Genomic DNA, 22,454 nt, shown 5'->3' with positions numbered 1-22,454 from the left:
TAAACATTACACAGAACCAAGGGTGAACAGCACACAAAGACAGATATATATAAAAAAGCATGTTTATTCATAAGTTAATTAGTGGATATAAAATCTATTATATATATGTAAACATATAAAACACAGGTTGGTTTTGTAGTGTGACAAACACAGCCCTGAGTAACATGGCCACTTCACAACATCTTTGACCATTCACTTATTAGAAAAGGTCTGAAACGCAAGGATAGAAGATGACAAAGTACAGCTGCCTCGTTTACCATTCACAAGTCCAGAATTGTGAAGAGCAATAATGCCAATACAACTACTCCTGTTCAAGTTCATTCAAGTTCTTATAACCGTGTATAATTTAACAAACGACACGACTGTATGTATTGGCTTTGGCTGTATAATTTTACATTCAACCTTATATGAATATACAAGTATTTCCCTTTCACTAACCACAGGAAATCAGATTTCAGCAGATTTCAATTCTGCCAAGTCAATTCTGGCCCAACACTGACTTACTTCAGACCTGAGTGAACAAGAAATCTCCACACGTATCCTTGCTGCGATCATCCGTTTCCTTTCCAGCTACTCCTTAAAGCTCACACTTCTGGAGAATGAAAGCTGAATTAGTGTTCTTTGTAAACATTAGTTCTGAAAATCATGTCGTTTTTCAGGCAGTGCTCACTTGTCTTGTGTCTTGTCTGTGCTTCGCTCTGGTGTGCGCAGAATGGAGCGTTCAGGAGAAGCAGGCCGAGGACTGAGAGACGTGCTGAGTGGAGAAGAGCTTCGCAGTGAAGAGAAGGATAAACCCTGTCTGCGCATTTCCTGCACAGCTCTCTCTCTAACAGAGAAAAAACACAACGGTGAACGCTTGACAAACCGGCATCACAGCAGGCACATTCTGGAGTAACAGTTGCGTTTTTTTCTCAGAAAAATACAATAAACAAAACACAGTCAAGAGTTCATTTACATAATAATGTCTAAGTGTATTTGCATTGCCACAGCAGGCTACACAGTGATTTTACTAAATATTCAGAGCTTGTTTCCTGCAAGAATGAAATCTCTATGAGCAGGGATGGGTGAAAATGGGACTCAAGTGTGTTCAAATATTCAGTCTGCTCCAAAATGTCACGTCGTGGCTGTCAGTGCAGAAAAGGCAGATTTGAAATGAACAGATTGGAAATTGTGTGTTCTGAATCGTGCTGATGTCAATGTCTACAGTGTCTTTTGTAGGGCAAACACATAATAAAACATTGTTATATCTAAAGACATTTTAACTAAACGTTCTTATGACCTGCAATAACTCTTCCTTGGTCAAATACTAGGGTTTGCACAATTAATGCAAGGAGATTTTCAGGCACATTTAGTCAGTAAAGCTGGTTTTTGTAATCAGATGTCAATTTCCTTTTTACTAAGGAGTGGAAAGTTGTCAAACACGTGGCGAAGTACGGTGGTGACTCAAAATGTGTGCACTGCATTCACCACACAGTGAATACACACCCAGAGTAATGGCCCTAGTGGGCAGTTCGGATACAAGTCAGCCATGTAATTAAGCATGTGCCAAGACTAGACTCCAAGACTTGAACCTTCAACCTTCCGATCGCAAGTCCAACTCTCTAACCATTAGGCTGCCTACAGAGTCATAGTTCACTAACAAGCTACACCAAAATTGCAGACAATTTGATCTGCACAATCCTGAGACTTGGCAGCTGTTTAAGGGTGCTTTCACACCTAGACATTTGTTTCGTTTGCCCAGTTAGCTCAGTTCGTTTGGCATATGTAAATCCAGCAATCAGGCTTGGATCCACGCCACAACAATTGGTCCGAGATTGCCTGAATGAGGTGGTCTTGGCTCGATTGAAACAAACTCTGGAGTGGATCGATTGTAGTGCGAAAGCAAAACAATCCAACGAACTAACGAACCAGGCTATATCACAGTGTATTTTGGATATGTAATAGGCATATATACAGCTATATGAATGAGAATTATGAGTAGCGTGGGATGGCATTCCTACCGATAAATGTGTGTTTGATGTCAAATACGAAAGTTGGCTCCAATAGCCTAGTGGTTAAGTGCGCCGACATATAGCACCAAGGTGCTCTTAGTGACCCAAGTTCGATTACCGGCTCGAGGCCCTATGCCGATCATTCCCTTCTCTCTGCTCCCAATACTTTCCTGTCTGTCCTATCACATTAAAGGTGAAACCTCTAAAAATAATTATAAAAAAATAATAATAAATTAAAAAATACGAAAGTAAAAGAAAGCTCAAACTAAACAAAAGGAAACGAGAGCGGTTTATCCGTTAGGAAAACTGACTGAACTGCTGTCTTGGTTTATCTGTTATTTCTCTTTATTATGTAAAGCCTATAATGCATCTATGAGAACAGGGTATATGAAGGAATCCTAAAGGAAATTTCAATACCTTTTTAAGACTTGTTAAAGACCTTCTCAGAATATTTTAAGACTTCATTGCCACTTCAAGTTCTAATCAGTATCAAACCTTTAACTTAATAAACAGTTGCTAATAAACAGTTGTAGTTAAACAAATGAATGGAGCACAACCGTGCAACAGAACTTAGATAAGCTCGGAAGAAACAAAGCTTGAAAGAATAAATTATGGTGTTGTTATCAGAGACAGGCTTCAGCCACTGTTTAAACTCATCTTTCTCCAACCAGGAGTATGCAAACTTGCATTATCCCATTTTGCTGTCTGTTTTGGTCTAGGGTTTCGCTACATGTGGAGAGCGACACATCACCTTCCCGCATTTGTCGCAAATTACCTGACATCACCCGGACAGGGGAGCTTGGCTGGACGTACCAGGCCCGAACCAATCGAGGAAAATAAATATATTTATGCTTTTTGGAGTCAAACACTTTGGACAATGCTCGAACAAAATTTAAGACATCGTAAAAACTGGATTAAGACTTATGGTGGAGGGGTGTCGCGGACGAAAGTGAGCAGGACTGGGGTGTCGTGGACGACAGTGAAAAGGGTTGGGGAGTCGCGGATGAAACCAAAAGTGAACAGCGGACAGGGGAGAAGGGCTGTTGAGGAGGGGGATCAGAAAAGTAAGGTGCCGGCGTGTTCCGGCACAAATTAAGCCCTGCTTATTGCTCATTGTCATAAATTAAAATAAGTACGCATGACAGCTAAGCAGATCTCTAAAAAAATAAACCTTGAAACTGACCGATATGTTATATTTTTAGCTATTTTGGTCCGTTTAGAAACTTTGCCGTGTGAGCGAACCGCATCAATGCCAAAGTGCAATATTGTAACAATTTTAATCCTTGTTTCAGAGCAAAACAATCGATCTACAGGTGTGAAAGCACCCCAAGTCGCTTCTCAATCAGCTATGGCTGTGTTGCTGCTACATCTGAAATCTCGATTTCTTTTAGATTTATCGTGTTGTCCGCAGTATGTGTGATGCTATTATGCAAAGCAATATGTGCACAGTCCTTATTTCCCCCCTAAACCAACACACAATGTACATGCATCTTGCACAAATTCACTCGAGTTGTTTGTGCTGTGTTTGGTTTGTTCACAAGGTGTCAACATGCGGTCTATGCAGGATGACGGAGCTCTTCCATGTAATCGAAATTATCTTCATTTGTGTTCTGAAGATAAAAGGAGGTCTCAAGTCACTGGAATGACATGAGGGTGAGTAATAAATAATAACTTCATTTTATTTTCTGGGTAAACTTACCCTTTAAACAAGTACGTATACATTTTCATTGCTCATAACTTTAGAAGAGAAAAAGTACAGACTCTGTCAAAAGGAGTTTTCTAGAATGCATGTGCAGAGCTCCTGTGTTCATTTGACTGTGCATACATCAGTGTAAAACAACTAAAAAGCAGACTGTTTAGAAAGGTTCTGTAATAAATCCTGGCCTCACCTTTCAAAGCGTTCAGTGGTTAACTGCCTCTTGAGGACGTCCATTTCTGTCTGAAGCTGAGATACTTTACCCCGCAGCTGAGAAACCTCTCTAGCATGACCAGCCCTATGAACGAACACACACACACACACTTTGAGATTTTGAATAAAAGGGCAGATATATTGTTATTGCATTTTAACAGTGCTGGAGGCCATTGAGACATCTTCATTTGACTGATGTCTGTTTGTGCCACATGCTGCTACCACTGATCGCCATGGCAACTGCACACTTACACCAGCAAACACTATTTGTTTTCTGGAGGAAAGCAACATTCAATGGACTCTTTATGCAGCTTCAGGAGAACACACAGTCTTCTGTGTAAACTGAAGACAAGCACTTCACACAGCAACCCTAATAACAGACTCCTACTGAAACAATAGGAAACACAATATATACACACTATTGGCAGAAGTACACTACACACACACCATTTTTTTACCTCTTAAAACATTATTTCAGAGCTCTGCATCAGATAAAAACTAACATGTATCTTGTTTTCTTCTCAATGAGTGGCTGGAGTTATTTTGCCTTCATCTGTTGATCAAACGATCATTCCACTTCCTTCCCTTCAGTCCACTGAAGTGCAAATCTGACATCATCCCACACTGCCTACATTATACAGACAATGTCAGAAAGGCTAAAACTCGAATGTAGGTTAATCACTCAAATTTAATTGACCATATTTTAGATAGGCTGCTATACAGTCGGTGCAAAGTAAAATATAAAAACTACAAAGCTTCACAAAACTTTTAAACAGCAGGACATACTATATGACTAAAAACTGCATGATTATGAGTTTACTGTTAAGTTATAAATATAAGTGTTCATATGTACAGTAGCTCTGTAGCCTATTTTTAAAATGCCACATAAAAAAGTAAATTCACGAACAGAAAAGGCTTTTCCCATGGTATAAACTGTAAATGGAGAAGAAGGTTTCATTCTGTGTTCGTTTTATAATTGACATTAAAAAAGGCAACTAAAAGGGTCTCCATGCCACATTGCATGCATCTACTAACTAATTTCCAAGTATACATTTTGATTTCTTTTTTAAGCATAACATTTACAAATTAGTAACACACACCCACACACAAACAGGTGATGCTGTTTGCTTTTTTTTTCACTTTTCAATAGTTTGGGGTCATTTTAATTTATTTTTGAAACAAAGTAGAACTTTTATACAGCTAGAATTTATTAAAGTAAGTCAAAGTAGACATTTACAATAAAAATATCACAATATAAAATGTCAACTTCCACTTTTTAAAAAACGCTGTTCTAATGAATATTGTATTTACCAAATAATCATGATTTTCTTTTTTACTCATTTACACAAAAATATTAGGCAGCTCAACTGTTTTCATCATTAATATTTACACATATTTTTATGCACTAAATCAAGCATATGAATTCTTAAGGGCAGTGTGTCTCTTAAAAAGATAGTTTACCCAAAAATGAAAATTACCTCATGGTTTATTTTTCGTCATGTGGTATTAAACCAGGGGTGCCCAAACTCAGTCCTGAAGGGCCAGCTCTGTGCAGACTTTAGTTCCAACCCAAATAAGACACACCTGAACCTGCTAATCAGGTTCTTATCAAGCTCTTAAGCTGTGGTCACACTGCACTTTTCTCCCCATAGACTTCCATTCATACGCACGCGAATGCGTCAGATCGGAAACGCAAGGTTGTACAGCAGTTTCGCAGTTCGTTGCGTTGCGAAGTTCAAGCTTGGTGAACTCTGACCTGCGAAATCGCATCACATGATTGCCTGAGACCAATATGGACCAATCGCTCACTTTTTTAAATGTCTAATCATATTGTTTAATCCCGCCCCTTTTCGCAGCGCCGTACAACAGAATTTCGCACGTGCAAACTCTAGTGGAACCACAGCTTTACTAGTCATACTAGTAAGTACATACAAGTTGGAGCTAAACTCTGCAGGACACCGACCCTCCAGGACCATGTCTGGGCACCCCTGTTTTAAACCTTTACAAGTTTCTTTCATATATTTAACACAAAAGAAGATACTTTGAATAATGATGGTTGCTGGCATTACTTCCATAGTAGGGAAAAATACTATGGAAGTCAATGAGCATTCTTCAAAAACTATTCCTTTGTGTTCAACAGAAGAAAGAAATGTGAATAGATTTTGAACCAGTAAAGGGTGGGTAAATGATGGCAGAATATAAATTTTTGCATGAACTATTCCTACAATTCATATAGTCAACTAATGTTAACAAAAGTAACCTTACACTATGAAGTGTAGTGTAATATCAAAAATAAAGTAGCTCACTTACGTTTTGCTGTCAGCGAGGGCGAGACGGTCCTTCAGAACTTTGAGTTCAGACTCTTTCTCGCTGGCGCTGATGTGCGTCTGAAACTCCTTCTGTCGATTGGTGGACAGCAGCGTCTCCAGATTGCGCACCGTCAGCCGCTCACTGCCCAGCTGTTTCTTCAGGAGCTCCATCTCTGAGCGCACATCCTCCAGTTCACCCGTCACCTGAGGTTAACATCCAGCAAACACACATTTGCTCATTTCCAAAGTGTTCCTAAAGATAAAGTGCACTGAAGGATGGTTTCAGGCTTACTCTCTCCAGCTCCATGCTCTTGGAAGTCAGCTGGCGAACCGTGAGCTCTTTGCTGGTGTCCAGTTTAACACACAGTTCTCTGACAGAGGCCAGATCTGCCAACACTGAGGCTTTTTCAGCTCGAGCAGCCTGGACTTCCTCTTCTAACCGAGACATTGCGCGTGCCAAAGACGACACCTGAGCTTCGTATGCTTGCAGAGCGTTCAAGTGCTGAAAGATAACACAGGTGATGAGGCACTGAATAACAAGCTTAACTGTGTTGCTTGTGTTCAGAGTCGCTCATACCTCCTGTATCTCTCTGTCCTGCAGTGAGACTCTCTCTCGGAGGTGCCTACGCTCCGTGTCAGATGAGAGCAGCTCCAGTCTGATGGAGTTGTTTAGCCCCTCTGACTGCTGCAACTTAAGCTCTCTATCCTCCGACTCGGTGTGGATGGATCGGAAACGCTCCAGCATGTCCCTGTTCTCCTGTTCCTGCACACAACATGGATAAAACAGCGTTACCACAAAAATATAAGTCGCCCTGGATCACAAAACATATTGCACAGGTCTATTATTAAAATGAATAATAATAAAAAAAAAATACAATAAATAAAAAACCACAAGTGAAATCTTACATACATAAAACACAGGTCTACAATGTGCTGACCAGAACTAGTATCCAGTATCAAGCTGGAAGTTTGGGATGGGAACTTAATCAGAAGGAGCAGGGTCAAGCTGAAAAGCTTTTTTTCCCCATGTTTGCGAAGGGATTCCCACAGTTTAATGAAAATAGTGTTAGGTTGGTGAAGAGAGTACCTAAATTTCTTTAAATTCATAAAATAAAGAACACTTTTTATCCAACAAGAGTGAGAAGGAGGGTAAGGGCTCTTACAGTTCAGAAGAATTACCCACCTAACCAAAAGGGTTAAGAAGGCTACGTCTACAAAATGAGAGTGTAAAGTGTGGCCGGGTGGGAGAACCCCAAATAAACCAATATTTGGACAAGGTGGAATATCAAAAGCGGTAATAGCAGACAAAGACAGGAACATTTGCCTCAGAAAGCAGGGAAGGACAGAACCAAAACATGAATTAGAGTAGCTGAACCAGAATGAAACCTGTCGCACTCAAGGTCAATAGATGGGTTAATGCGAGCTAGCCTGCTCTTGGTCCAATGTCTTGAGACCAGATGTTCCATAAGCTATCAGAAGAAAATTGCAGATTAGCAATTATATTAAATAATTTAGAAATTGAACCTTTAACATAGGGATCTACACCCAGTATGGTGTCCAGATCTGAAGCAGGAGGTGGATTTGGAAAGTTGGTAAATTGTTTGCACACGAAATCTTGAACATCTAAAGAAATGAGCTTTAGGGACATTAAATAATTAGACATCTTTAAAAACGATTTTCTCAGTATTTACTTCCAGATTCTCAAATGGTTGTATCTCGTCATGTACAAATCATACATCAGTGGAAATTCTATTTATTCAGATGGTGAATAAATCGAAATTTAAATAAATGACACTTATGCTTTGTGGTCCACAGTCACAACATAAACTTTATGGTTAAACAGACACAATGTCTACAAATCCATTTGTTCTGCACTGAAATGCGATCAGTAACAGGAACACTGTTAACAGTAACAGATCAGGTCAGTAACACTATTTCAGATCTCTAACAGACAGAAAAAGTCCTGAATCTACATACCACAGTATCTCAAATTTAAATAATTATTGTTCAAGGTGAGGCGAGACCTTGTTAAATTGAGTAATCTAACAGATATAACATACTGATACACATGCCATTTCTTTCCGGCTATTTATGGACAGAACTAGGACTGTGTGAACTTGTGGGTTTTTGTGATTTTGACATAACCTTGCGTGAATTTGAGAGTTGTTACAACAGGAAACTTGTGTCTTGGTGTGTCATCTGACAGTCGGCTTCTAGTGTGTGCATTTCATGTTTGTACGCTCAGAAAAAGAATTTTCACCATTTTTTAATTCAAATGTCACTGTGTGTTTTGTGCACTCCGTCTCTCACCTTGGCAGCCATCAAGCTTTCTATCCGTGCCACCTCTGAGATGTAGGAGTGAACTCTGAGCTTCAGTTCATCTCTCTCGTTCAGAGCTTCCTGCATCTCTGCATGCACTGCCTGGAAAAAGACACACTAAACATGAGCATATGTGGTTGAAACCAGTTCACTTTTATCATCCGGAATGCAGGAAAACTGCAGAAAACCAAAGAAAATGCTTCAACTGAGAAGTCTGGTGGTGCGGATGATGTGTACCTGGTTTTCTCTGGTCATGGTGGCCAGATCATCCTGTAACCTGCGGTTCTCTCGCAGTGCGACTTCTCGGTCTCGACTGACAGAAGAGAGCTCCTCTTGTGATTGGTCCAGCTGTCTGCGCAGACTAGCAATTTCTCTCTCTCGACTGCTCAACACTGCCTGAAGCTGACTGAAACAAATAACAAGCAAGAGAATGTCTTATTACTTCACAAAACAACAGAATGTTATTTAACAGATTTTAAACAAACTGTACAAAAATACAAGTATCCCATACATTTTGAAATAAAACTGTCTAGAATAAAATAACTATAAAGCCCTGGGCTTGTTTCCATTGCAGTCCTCGCACCACTATATCCTTTGCATATACATTTTATTAATAACAGAACAAATAAACACTTACTCCAGGGAGTTCTCCAGGTCTGTGACTGTTAGCCGAACTTCCAACAGAGTCTCTTCCTGTAGAGCAAAATCATCTTAATAAAGCAGTACCACAACAATTTTATGATTTCCTGAATGAAACTGGTACCTTCCTGTGGATCTCCTGCTGCAGCAGCACCACACTTTCTGTCTTCTGGTCTACAGCGTCCTGCAGAGCATCTTTCTCCCTGTCTAGAGATGCTATGGTGTTCTGCAGAGTCGCAACCTCATCCTTCTGAGATGAACCATGTCTACTCAGATCAGCTACACAAAAAAAAACAAAAAACAAAGAATCATCAGAATCGTCTTTCTACGTAGTGTTTACAATACCATGTCATATCAGCAAAAGTTCACAATTCACACAAAACTAACATTTCACTGAAGACAGATCGTGTAATACATAAATGAAAAACTTTGGAGACAATAACAGAAACATTATTACTATTATATTTTTTTTCCTGGGTTGGTAAAGCTGAATTTTTAACAGCTTATTACCATCATCTTTAGTATCATATCCTCTTTTAGGAATCATTAAAATAAGCTAATTAATGTTATAGATGCGTTTCATATTGAGGATTATTTGATGAATAGACAGTTAATTTTATATGAAGCATTTTATATTAATTAGAAAACTTTATAGAATGCATTTACTACAATTTATGATGTGCTTAAATGATTTATGCCAAAGAGAAATATTAATTTATTTTAATAAAGAAAAAATATATTTAATACATACACACACACATATATATATATATATATATATATATATATATATTGATTTACATACACCAACCACAAACCTTTGAATGGTAGTGTTTATCAAATTATTTTAAAGAATGCCATATAGTCTTTAAGCATTACGCTCTGTTAATTAACTCTCAATTCTTTATCTGAATGGTCTGAAGTAACAAACATAAAACAATCACAAAAAAGCTTTAATGCATACTGGCTAAGGGTACTTCTAAATTAACTGATGCATGTGAGAAAACATAAAGGAAGTGATACAGCTAATAATTAGATGAAGATTATTTGCACTTGAGTAACTCCAAAGAGTGCAAAGCAAAGCGCTGTTCTGACACACCAATTTTCTCTTCTAGTTTGTCAATCTGCTGGTTAGCTGCCTGCAGTTCATTAGTCTTCACAGATAATCTGTGCTGAACATCTGAAAGAGACTGCTCCATCTGCTCCTGCAGAAGCCTAAACACAAAACACACACATCAAATATCAAGTCGCTTTGGAAATCTGGGTACAACTGCTGGCACACACATATGAGGAGCAGAAATGTCTGTCCACAGCAGTGATACTCTAAAACACACAGACCTGAGTGCGCTGCTCTCGACTCTCTGCTGCGTGGCTTCCTCTACATTCTGGAACAGCACTGCTGACTGAGCCTTCAGCTCCTTCTCTATAACCACACGACTCTCCTTCAGCACAGTGACCTGAGCCCGCAGATCAGCCTTCTCTCTCTCCAACTACACTCACAAAGTAATAAATAAAAAACATTATGAGACAATTAGAACAACAATGTATTTTGTTAATGCAAATTAAATCACACGATGTCAAAACGCATGTCATTTATACGAATAAAAAAGGTTGAATTGGTTTGTCACGTTTCATAACTTCACTCAAAAACATTGTAAACTTTAAATAAAACGAAACAATTACATACATTAAAAACATATATTCTGGTTTCCTTCACTTCAACAAACACTTTAGATTTAGAATATTCAGAAAGAAAACTGCACCGAAAATACATATAAAATGAAAAAAATAATACTAGCATTTTTACTTTTTAAACAGAAAACTCTTGAGATTTAAGGTCCCCTAACAGGATTGTTGCAAATAAATCTTTTGTCCAACATCCAGATGCCATTATTACATATATATATATATATATATACACATATATATATATATATACATATATATATATATATATACACATATATATATATATATATATATATATATATATATATATATATATATATATATATATATATATACATATATATATATATATATATATATATATATATATATATATATATATATATATATATATATATATACTATATCTCTAGATATCTCTCTCTATATATATATATATAGATATATATGTGTGTGTATGTGTGTGTGTGTGTATACCAATTTGAAAAAACGAGAAAAAAATATGTACAAAAAAGGTGTCTGCGAATAATACTTTGTATAATACATAGTTAAAGAGTTTTAAAATCGACAGGTTACATAAAAAGTCAGAAAACTTTGACAAATAGGATCACATGATCATAAATGACTTAATACACTGCACTAAAGAAGCCACTAGTTAAATGGGTAGCTCCAGATTCAATCCACCATTTTTTAAATGTGGGCCGGTCAGTTTTTTTTTTTTCTTTTCTTCTTTAAATATGTATTTTATTTACATGCAGCCAGCATTTATCTCTTGCTAGATGTGAATATGATGATGATGATGATGATGATAATAATAATAATAATATTATTATTATTAGCCAGCTGGTTTCGAGATTGGTGCCGACCCAATCAGAGGTTACGCGGACGTAATGAAAATCTGGCAAAGAATGTTAACCAAATAGTAAGTGCAACACAAACTAATTGTCAGAGATGCAATATCTATTACATATGGTACTGCTTATATTATTTTACTATCTGTACACCAATACAAGTAATGTGGGCTGGTGTTGCTACAGTGCCAGGGCTGAATTTTTGTCCCAGTCCGCCCCTGGGTTGCTATAAACAAATTTTAAAAAATCAGAATTCACCAAATCAAACACTCTCCTAAATTAACAAGACCACGTGACCTTTTGATATCTCTTCTATTGTTACTAAATATGCCCCTTAATGTGGATTGGCTGCAACAAATCTTGATATTGTGTAATTTATATTACAAAATTTCCTATCATGATTTTAGAAAATAATGATTTATGACCAAACATAAGTGCTGTTATGCAAGAAATAAAATCTGATTTATTCTTAGAATAAAGATGTATATCAATATCATATAGCCAGTTACTCTAATGTCCATTTGCAACAATCCTAAAACTGGCTTTCACTTCCCACACTGGCCTTTAAGCACAAAAACAGTATTTGGATAGCTATGGTCTCCAATAGCTCTCTAGAGAGGACTAAACTTTCTGGTAATGTTTATAAAACTATAAACGGTTCAGCACTATTAGTTTCATACCTTCTCTATGGTGTTTTCCAGGTCAAGAAACCTGAACTCCTCCTGTTCTCGGTCTGTCAGAGCAGTGCTGTGAGCAACCTGCAAAGAGAGAAATAGAAAACACTGGCAGCTTTATCTTGGCAAATCTCCCTGCAACACACAACTACACCATTCTGCCTACAAGTCCACTACAGTTAAGAAGAGATTTGCAGAATTTCAAACCCACAACTCCAACCGCAGAAAACCATTGCACACACTTAGCAGCTATTTATAAATGTTTGCTCATTTGCAAACATCTACACACACCTTGAGTCTGTCTCTGAGTGCATCTCTCTCAGCAGTAACTCTCTGGAGTTCAGCTTCAGTCTGTTCCCTGTCGTCTCTGATCCTGCGCTGGAGTTTAGAAGACTCAAGCTCTCTTTGGACACGTCTCAGCTCCTCCTGAGCCTATTTTTAAAACATATGAACAAATATTCACAGACAGCAACCAGTTTTGTAGTTTACCCAAAGAAATACATAACTTCTGAATCTGAAAAGTTCAACAAAAGTTGAAATATATGGCATGAAGCTGCATCACATGATTCCCACTCTGTCATGGACACCAAATTCAAGAACTTTTCAAAATCACTAAATATTTCAAATCAAGCACCTTGTAATTCACCCCAGCATATGTAGTGCCATAAAAGTGCTTAACATTTCACTTAAATTTCATATTTACATTAAAATGTCAGTAATGATGTTTTGAATGTGTCATTTTCAAAAATGTAGGCCGTTTAAACAGTCATGTTTAAAGAACTTTAATACAATTCATGAATTCAATACTGGTAATATTCAAATGCAGTTTCTGAAATACTGATAAAATGTGCATTACTCGTCAAGGATCATGTATAAGATTTTAATTTAAGACTTTTTAAAGAGCAGCACAGAACAATTGTTGAAATGACACCATGAAATTTTAATTTCAAGCACTTTTAAGAACCTATGTTCGTTTTTAGATACTTTCCAGGCCTTGAATTCATATGTCTGAAATTCAAGTACTTTCATGAAGGGTGGGAAAAGTTCACCTGAACAATGGCAGTCCACTGCATCACTGTTAATGATGGTATTTGTGATGGTTTATACTAGTTTTAAAAGTTTTAAATATTACCACTCAGCAACTTTTTCACTTCATTTCTTTCAATATAGTCAAGTGCAGGGGTGGGCAAACTCGGTCCTGGAGGGCCGGGGTCCTGCACAGTTTAGCTCCAACTCTAATCAAACACACCTGCTTATGGATTTCTAGCGATCTTAAAGACACCGATTAGCTTGTTCAGGTGTGTTTGATTAGTGTTGGAGCTAAACTATGCAGGACATCGGCCCTCCAGGACCGAGTTTGCCCACCCCTGGTCAAGTGGATTACTATTGACGGTCCTATGAACTTGAATTGAATGGACTCACAGAGATGCTCTATTTTTCTAAATTTAAAAAAATCCTTTATGTTGTGTTCATTTTGTTTATGTATCTGAAGATGATACATCTGAAATAGCATGAGGGAAAACATTTGTGTGTGATTTATCCCTTTAAAGACAAATTGATGGAAGCATGATGCATTTTCCGCCATTGCGTTTTCAGGCAGGAAACAGATGAAAACAGGTGGAGTGTTACCTGCTGGCACTGAGAGCTGAGCTGGTCTCTCTCTGCAGTCAGTAGTTTAACCCTGGTCTGGATGTCCTCCATGTGCTTCTCAAAGCCAAGCAGCACTGACTGCAGCTCATCCCTCTCTTTCACCACTCGCGAGAGATCTGCATCTTCATCTCTCTAGAAATACAAAATACTCACTTGTTGTTTCCTTGCACAACCATCTGTGATGTTTTAATCTATCAATATTGAGATTCATAATTGAATACTTTCTGCAATAATTGCCTTTATTACATAAACAGGTAGTTAGGTAAAGGATTACAGTGAGAAAACCCCCTTAGACATTTTTATATTATTAGACAATAATCTATGCATATATCTTTGATATATAATATGATTATGTAATAAATGTTAACTTTATGCATTTTTTTCTAAAATCACTTGTTACTATATGATTTATACTTTTACATTTGAACATTTTTTTGTTTATTGACATTTTATCCATGTATTAACTGTTTAGCAAATTTGAGAAAAGTCATATAGCTCTGCATTATGAGTGCATACCTTGATTAAAACTATGCGTAAACTGACTTTCAGGCCCTGCTTAAACCATGTCTCATCCAAGCAATTATAGAAATAATTGGATCTCTCACCTTTCCATGCCAGCTGCCTCTTGCTCTGGGGCTCCTCCCTCTGCCTAAAGGAGTGGGGCTTCTGTCTGTCCTGCCCCTAACCAGACGGTATCGCTCCACCTCCTCTTTGTAATAATTCCTTTCCTCCTCTAAACTCTTCACAAAGGCATCCAGACGCGATGGAGAGTGATCCTTGCCACACATGCCATGCCTTGCACGCATTCTCTCTAATTCTAGAACCATCTCCTTGTCTGAAACAAATACAGTACAAAAATTATACACAACAACAAACCATAAACAAATACAAATCATTCCAATCACATTTAAAACAGTAAAGCAGTGCTGCATCTCACCATTCTGCATCATTGCTTCTATTTTGTCTTGAAGTCTCTTTTTGTCTTCTTCCAGAAAGTGAATCAGTCCCTCCATCTTGTCGTTCTGATCTTGAAGATCAAGTAGCTGATTCCTTAGTCTGTCTTTCACATGATCTCCATCTGCCATATCCTGCGACAAGTCATAGTGAGCTTTTAAATAACGCAGTCTAATAGACCCCTACAAAGAAATATGCATGTGCATACCTTTGCCTGCAGAAGCCAACAATAGTTTTCTCACAAATAGTTTTTCCTTAATTACACAGGTTTAGCCAAATTAAATGGGTGGCATTATGGACATGTGACCTAAAGAGGTAACGGTGTGTGTGAGAGAGATACAAATTAGAGTATATGTAAGTGCAATGTGGTGCAAATAGGTGATTCTGTTCTAATCAATTAATAAATAGTTTATTACTACTGAAGTTTCTAAAGCAAAATGTCTTACTTGTCATTTTATTTTCAGATAAACAATTAGAGTATACTAAGATCATTCAACTGCAAAATTATTAAAAATGTCATATCCTACTTACCACTATTAGGACTAATAGAAGTACTTTCTCATATTTATAAATAACCGTTTTAAAGTTTTTACACAAATAAAAAACATAGTAAAAACATGGGGAAAACATACATAAAAAGTACATTTAAAAGAGTATATAAACATAAACAAGCTTTATGTTCTGGAGGAGCTGTATTAAACCATCCATGTCATGTCAGGCCAGACAGGATAAACGTGCTGTTCTGAAACAGATGGTTAATTTAACAGCTCATTTGACATGCTGCTGTGTGTGGGCTCATGCACATACCCGTCTTAATGTAGAGATGACCTCCTCCTGGTCCTCCAGCTCCCGCTGCTGACGCTGAATCGCTTTCTAGAGACAAACCAAGTATTATTACACACAGCTAAAAAAAATCTGTAATGTTATAATCAATTATTTAACATGAGTATCATTATATATAAAATTAAGGCACTGTTTTTTTTTTATTTAACATATAAAATGTCAACTGATACCACAGTGAGTGTCCTAAAACAATGAAACTAATTAAAATGATTTAAAACTGCTGATTTTATAAATTACAAGCATATATACATATTATGCAAAACCAAATTTGACAGTTATTTTTCAAGTCGCACTTTTAGAAAAACACAGAGGCACAGACCAAACACAGTCACTCTGATTTTGGAACAGTCTGTTCATCTTGTTGATTCGAAAAAAACGAGTGTTGGATGGAAGAATTGGTCAGTTCTTGGATGGAAGAACTGACCAATAAGAGCACAGGAGCATGTACAGCTTTCCATGCACTGTTTTTAAACATGGGCAAAACAAAAGAGAGAGACAATGTTACCAGTGCTGCTAGTTGAATTTCTGCAAATTCCAGCAATATTCCTGCTTATTTGTTTACCACTCTTGTTTTTTGAAAGTCAATCACTAGCTCTGCCTTCTCAATGATATCAAGCACATTTCTCATCTAAGATCCAAACATAGATTTTGAAGTCAACAAACTACAAAATTTGACAAAGTGACTTTGAGTGATCTTTAAAATAAGTTAACTTTAAATTGTGTATCAATAACCTTGGCCTCTTGCAGTTCCATGTCGGCAGTCTCCAGCACCATCTCCTTGTCTTTCTCCAGCTGCTGGGCGAGCTGGTCTATCTGAGTGAGCTCCTGACACAGCTCCTGATTTCGAGCGCTCAGGTCAGCCACCTCACTGGACACGGTCTTCTTCCTTTGCTGCAGGCCGTCGACTCTCTGCTCCAGGGATCTGTTGGTCTCCTGCAGATACTCTATCTGAAAGAGGAAATTAATTTATTATCAACAGACGGGGTTAGCATTTAACTGGAGAAAGAATGAAGTAAATGACATGAGTCTGAATTCTTAATTGTACTTTGTATGAAGGTCTCAATCAGACCTCTGAGATATAAATCCATGCAATTCTAAAAGAAACATCCAGTTTACCTGCAGGTTTAAATGAGCAATAAGCTTTTCATTGCTGATGTTTTGAGCCTCCAGGGAGATGACATCATGAGGCCGACCGCCATCCAGAGCTCGATTCAGACGCTCGATTTCTTTATCTCGCTCTTCCACCTGTGCAGAGCATGAGAAAAATTGAAGAGAGTGCATGAATAAATGTGTTAGAATTGTTAAAACAAAAACAGACTTGGTGTTACTAGTTTTAATACACATATGAAAGTTCTTATTAATATGATTACTTGTGGACTAAACAAGTTTAAGATTTACATTCAGTCGCATTTTCATCTCAATAACTATTCTCAAATGAAAAACTATTTGCTCACTGAAATATTAAAAGCACTTCAGAAAAAGTACTCAGATTTATGATGTAATCAAATTACAGCACACACTCTCACCTGTTTGTTGAGATGTTTGATTCCTCCCTGTCCTCTCTCAAGGTCAAGCTTCAGCTGTGCCACTTCCTTTTGAAGCTCCTGGATCCTAAACATGTATTTTATTAAAATAAACTGCTTAAAAATGTATTTTAATAAATATATTTTACATTACGGTTTTAATTTTAACCCAGGTAAAGGAGTTGTTAAAATGAATGTGCAAGCTCATGCAATTTATACAGTATGAGACACAAATGAAGAAATGCTTAATTGAATGCTTCTTATAGTAATTTTTAAAAATAAAATTTATGCTAATAATGATTTTGACAATAAATGCCAACTTATGAAAACTAATTAAATGTCCAACTAATAAAAATGTAAACATGTTTTTTTTATTTCCTTTAACTACAAATGCATTGAATGAAAAGCAATTGCTTTATCATGATTGTGTGTGTTCCCCACACCTGTCATCAGCCACCTGAAGAAGGTCAGCGATATACGGATCATCTGGTTGAGCCACAGCTGGAGGGACAGGGCCACCAGAGGATGGGAGGAGCTCATCTGTCTGCATCCTTTGCCGTCTAAAGGGGATAGATCGCTTCTTTCCTCCTAATTAAATTAGTCCATAAAATGTTCAAACAGTAACAAACATATAAAGGTCAACAATATGTGTAGCTGTACTATGAAATATAATGCATCAACCAACCTGGTGTCTGCACAACAGCTTGCATGTTCTTCTCCTGCAGCTGTAGAATGCGCTCTGTCTTGGCATTGCTGTCCTTCTCAAGGGACCGAACTTTCTGCACATACTGGTTGTTAAGGAATTTCAGATCGGAGGTTTCATGATCCAGTTTCCTGATGTACGCCTTCAACTCTGTTAATAGAAAAATAATGATTAATATAATTATTTTTTGGTTAAAATGTAAAATTTGTTTGCAACAGTGTTTGAGGGATTAAATTTGACCCGTACCCCTGCTGATCCGATCCTTCTCCTCTCTCAGTTTCAAAAGCCCAAGGTGCAGCTCATTGTTTTCTTTGACAAGGCGGGCATTTTCTGCTTTATACGGCTCCAGAGTAGCATCCACATTGCGGCTCTCCTTTTCTGTCTTTCCTGCAGCAAGCTTGGCATTCCTGAGACTCTCTGTGGTGTGGATCAGGTCACTGAAGTACAAATCAAAACTGGCTGATTATGCCTTTAACAGATCACATTGCACATATTATTTTGAATAATATTTTAATCAACATTTAAATTATTTGTTTACCCCAGACTGGTAATTTTGACAATATTTAATCACCCACATCATCCTAAAACACATGGTATTTTTGTATTCTTATCACAATCATATGTAGAGCTGAAAATCTGTCAAAATGTCAGAGATCTGGTTAAAAGCACTTCTAAAAGGTCCAGGATTCGACTATTGCTTTCTAAAGTTGTTGCGTTCTTGCATTACTCTTTTAGTTTTATTATTGGCTTCACAGCTGACAGCGCGCACAGCCGCAAGACTGAGAAATAAAAAGTAAATAACAGATTCTGTAATCTAAACAATAAAAAAAAAAAAACTTTACTAAATACTCAGAGGACGAAATGGCATCTAAACTGGCTGCAAAACATATGTACAGCATTAGAAATAGTCAATCAACTCATTTGCCGTATTTAAATAATCTACAATTTTTAATTAATTATTAATAAATATCCATTTGAGATATATTGGCTTTTTTTCATTTTTCCTGTAATTTATTTCTCACTTGCTGTATAAGTTATTAATTTGATGTTGATATATTACATATTTTATACACATCTAAAATTAGAGATGCTCCGATAATCGACCAGCCGATAATCACATTTCACGACTCGATCGGTGCTTGTTGATCTGGCCAATCTCATGAACCGATTGCAAGCATTTGTTTACAAGTTCACAAGCAGAGGAAGATGCATCCGTGTTATGCATGAGCAGCACTACAACACATAAGCAATGTTTCCAAATTGCATTATTAGTCATTTTCTGACCATTTTTAAAATCTGTTTTATCTATTTTCTTTTTGTAAAGCTGCTTTTGACAGTTACATGTATGCAACATCCTTAATTTATTATCTTAGGTAAGGGTAACTGTGCTTATGTAATGGCAAAGTTATATAAAGCTTGAAGCATCAGAATTGGTACTCTGTATCGGCCAATCACCATGACAAGGAATCGGTACACAGTATTGGCTGAAAAAATCCTGATCAGAGCATGCCTATCTAAAACGCTTTGGCAATAAAAAATGGAATGCCAATAAAGCAACCTGAACTTGAGGGAGAAAAAGAGAAAGAGAGTCCAGCTGCTCCGAAATAGCATTAAAATAAGATAAATAGTGGATTTCTTTTTTATTTCAAGAGGCTTTTTTAAAACTTTAACCCATTGAAGAGAAATGATGTATAATAGTGTCATAATAAATAAAAGTATTGTTAAAAATCACATTATTTTTGTGTCACATGTACTTAACCATGTATGTGTCATGGCATGGGTAAAGAATGTGTTTCAATCCGGCTACCACCACCAGATTATTTCAAACCTCTGGGAAGCACTGATGTATGGATGGATGGATGAAGTGCATCTCATTACTAGATGTCACCCAGAAGATAAGCATCTTTAATCGAGTGTAGTTGAGTTCTTGTTCACCTGAAGAGTTTCTCCACCAGTGGCAGACTCTCGATGGCCAGAGGCTGCCTGTAGCCCAGCTGATCCAAGCGCTTCCGCAGATTGATGAACTTCCGCTCAGCGCTGGTCGTCATGGTCGTTCAACACAAATACACGCTCCTCTCTACAAGCACAGTGATTCACATGTCAACAACAGATTCAGCAAAGACATTTTACATCTTCTTATCTTATACTTACGTCGTTTGCCGTGTATTAAAACCCAGTGCGCTGCGAAATCAGACAGCCCTTTTGGTTGTGTTGCCAACATTCTGTAAGTTAACTGTCTATATAGGAAGCTCACTACGTTTTAAAACGCGACCATTAAACTACAGCAAGTTGTTTAACATTAACTACAACACATATAGAAATACTCAATTTTCATAAAGCATACTTACTCCGATGTTTGTTGTTGTTTAAGTGCACTGTCAGTTTGTTTTCAGAGCTTCAGTCTTCATTCTGCAGCACTGACATTATCAGCATCTCCAGTACTCGAAAATAAAGCGTTTCTGCTCAGGGGAGCACACTAAGCAAACAGCACAACAGTCGACCTCACTTGGTGTTCGTTGTTTGGATGGTACTCCTCGGCGTTTTCATTGTGTAAAAGCGTTTTTCGGTTAGCATCAGTGTTTACTGCAGATTTCCTCCCCTCCCCTCGGTGAACGGTCTTCCGGTGGCGGTAACACGGTTTGAAAATGGCGCCGAGAAGAAAGAAAGAAGACCTCAGTCCTGCTCAGCGCCATCAAACTGGAGTCTTGGAAACAGCGACATCTAGTAGACGTTGAGTAGAAAACAATATAAAAGTGGTCACAACTGCTTTTACTCATGTAAATTCAGTGCAATTATAATTGAACATGTAAAGTCTGACCTTTCCCAATTGGAACAGTGTATTGAACCTTTAGACAAAAACTAAATTTGCATATGTGCTTTGCATAATTTTTAATAAATCAGACTCTTTGCCCATATAGCATGATTGTCTATTTTTGAGCAAACTATTAGAGGAAAAACACATTTTATTCAGGTGCACAAACTGAGCAAATATATACATTTTGGTGCTTTGTTTATCATACATGTTTATACCAGACTACTTAAAGAAATGCATATAAATATCAGGTACAATCACTCTAATATCTTCTAACAATAATATCAAAATATAATATATTGATGAGGCGACACGGTGGCTCAGTGGTTAGCGCTGTCACCTCACAACAAGAAGGTTACTGGTTTGAGTCCCAGCTGGGTCAGTTGGCATTTCTGTGTGGAGTTTGCATGTTCTCTCCGTGTTGGTGTGGGTTTCCTTCGGGAGCTCTGGTTTCCCCCACAGTCCAAAGACATGCGATATAGGTGAATTGAATAAACTGAATTGGCCGTAGTGTGTGAGTGTGAATAAATGTGTGGATGTTTCCCAGTCCAGGGTTACAGCTGGAAGGGCATCCACTGTGTAAAACATATACTGGATAAGTGGCCGGTTCATTCTGCTGTGCCGACCCCTCATGAGTAAAGAGACTAAGCCAGAGGAAAATGAATGAATGAATATATTGATATTATATTATTTTAATATCAATATAATATTACAATATAATATTATAATATCAATATAACAATATTATATTCTATTTTAAAATATATTTGAATATTTGCAGAATTTTAATGGGAAGAGGTAGTTACTGTAGTATTACTGATGTTATATGCTGGTGTGTGTTTTGAATTGTGTAAATCTATCAAGCTGCAGAACAAATCACCCCAAAAGAGGACAATAAAGTTTATAGTAACAGTAACAATGTCTCAGTGAGACAATATTGAAATGCTCAGTTTATGATCAAAACATATAATGCAGTGCAGTGCAGCATTATCAGACCAAAATGCTTGTTTTGTATTGTGCATCATTCCAATAGTCCAACTATTTTTGTGCTCTTCAGAGGACCTCAGAGAGACAGAATTGGCAAATCTCTAGATGCACGTTATATTACTGTAGTTATAGCAATGTTGCTTAAGAACTTATCCAGTTTATGTACAAAACAGTGCTAGAAATGTATTCATTCATTCATTTTCCATCAACTTAGTCTTTTTATTCATCAGGGGTTACCACAAGCGGAATGAACCACCAACTTATCCAGCATATATTTTACACAGCGGATGCCCTTCCAGCTGCAACCCAGTACTGGGAAACATCCGTACACACTCATTTACTACAACCAATTTAGTCAGATGAATTTATTCAGTTCATCTAGCACAAGCCTTTGGACTGTGGGGAAAACTGGAGCACCTGGAGGAAACCCACGCAAACACAGGGAGAACATGCAAACTCCACACAGAAATGCCAACGGACCCAGCCGGGACTCGAACCAGCGATCTTCTTGCTATGAGGTGACATTGCTAACCACTGCAGTATTGTGTCATCCCCTAATAGAAATGTATAAAAAAGTTAATTTGATATATTGTTGAAGTGC

At 37.4% G+C, this 22,454-nt stretch overlaps 1 protein-coding gene across 1 annotated transcript; it reads right to left on the bottom strand.

The window, feature by feature from the left end:
* Window positions 1-64: 64 nt before the first annotated feature.
* Window positions 65-20,672, bottom strand: cep135 (centrosomal protein 135). Its single transcript, XM_056481094.1, has 26 exons — window positions 20,403-20,672; window positions 19,990-20,131; window positions 18,301-18,491; window positions 18,037-18,204; window positions 17,795-17,939; window positions 17,355-17,439; window positions 16,945-17,073; window positions 16,561-16,776; window positions 15,793-15,858; window positions 14,969-15,119; window positions 14,637-14,866; window positions 14,011-14,163; window positions 12,673-12,813; window positions 12,388-12,465; window positions 10,506-10,657; window positions 10,267-10,382; window positions 9,292-9,446; window positions 9,166-9,221; window positions 8,766-8,934; window positions 8,520-8,630; window positions 6,787-6,972; window positions 6,502-6,711; window positions 6,211-6,413; window positions 3,881-3,985; window positions 671-826; window positions 65-592 (listed from the first exon to the last, which is right to left on the bottom strand). The coding sequence occupies exons 2-26, from the start codon at window positions 20,100-20,102 to the stop codon at window positions 571-573; spliced, it is 3,507 nt and encodes a 1,168-aa protein (XP_056337069.1). The 5' UTR covers window positions 20,103-20,131; window positions 20,403-20,672; the 3' UTR covers window positions 65-570.
* Window positions 20,673-22,454: the final 1,782 nt, after the last annotated feature.

This window comes from Danio aesculapii, chromosome 20 (assembly GCF_903798145.1).
Source record: "Danio aesculapii chromosome 20, fDanAes4.1, whole genome shotgun sequence".
Lineage (NCBI taxonomy): Eukaryota > Metazoa > Chordata > Actinopteri > Cypriniformes > Danionidae > Danio > Danio aesculapii.
This window is presented reverse-complemented; position numbering and strand designations above follow the sequence as displayed.

Bases quoted from the DNA above. Each gene is read 5' to 3' on its own strand.
- cep135 (XM_056481094.1), bottom strand. From the start codon at position 20,102: ATGACGACCAGCGCTGAGCGGAAGTTCATCAATCTGCGGAAGCGCTTG. The intron at 12,814-14,010 runs GTAACACTCCAC...TTTTAAAAATAG, and splicing joins TCAGCTCTCAGTGCCAGCAG to GCTCAGGAGGAGCTGAGACG. The intron at 9,222-9,291 runs GTACCAGTTTCA...TTTGCTCTACAG, and splicing joins AGCAGGAGATCCACAGGAAG to GAAGAGACTCTGTTGGAAGT.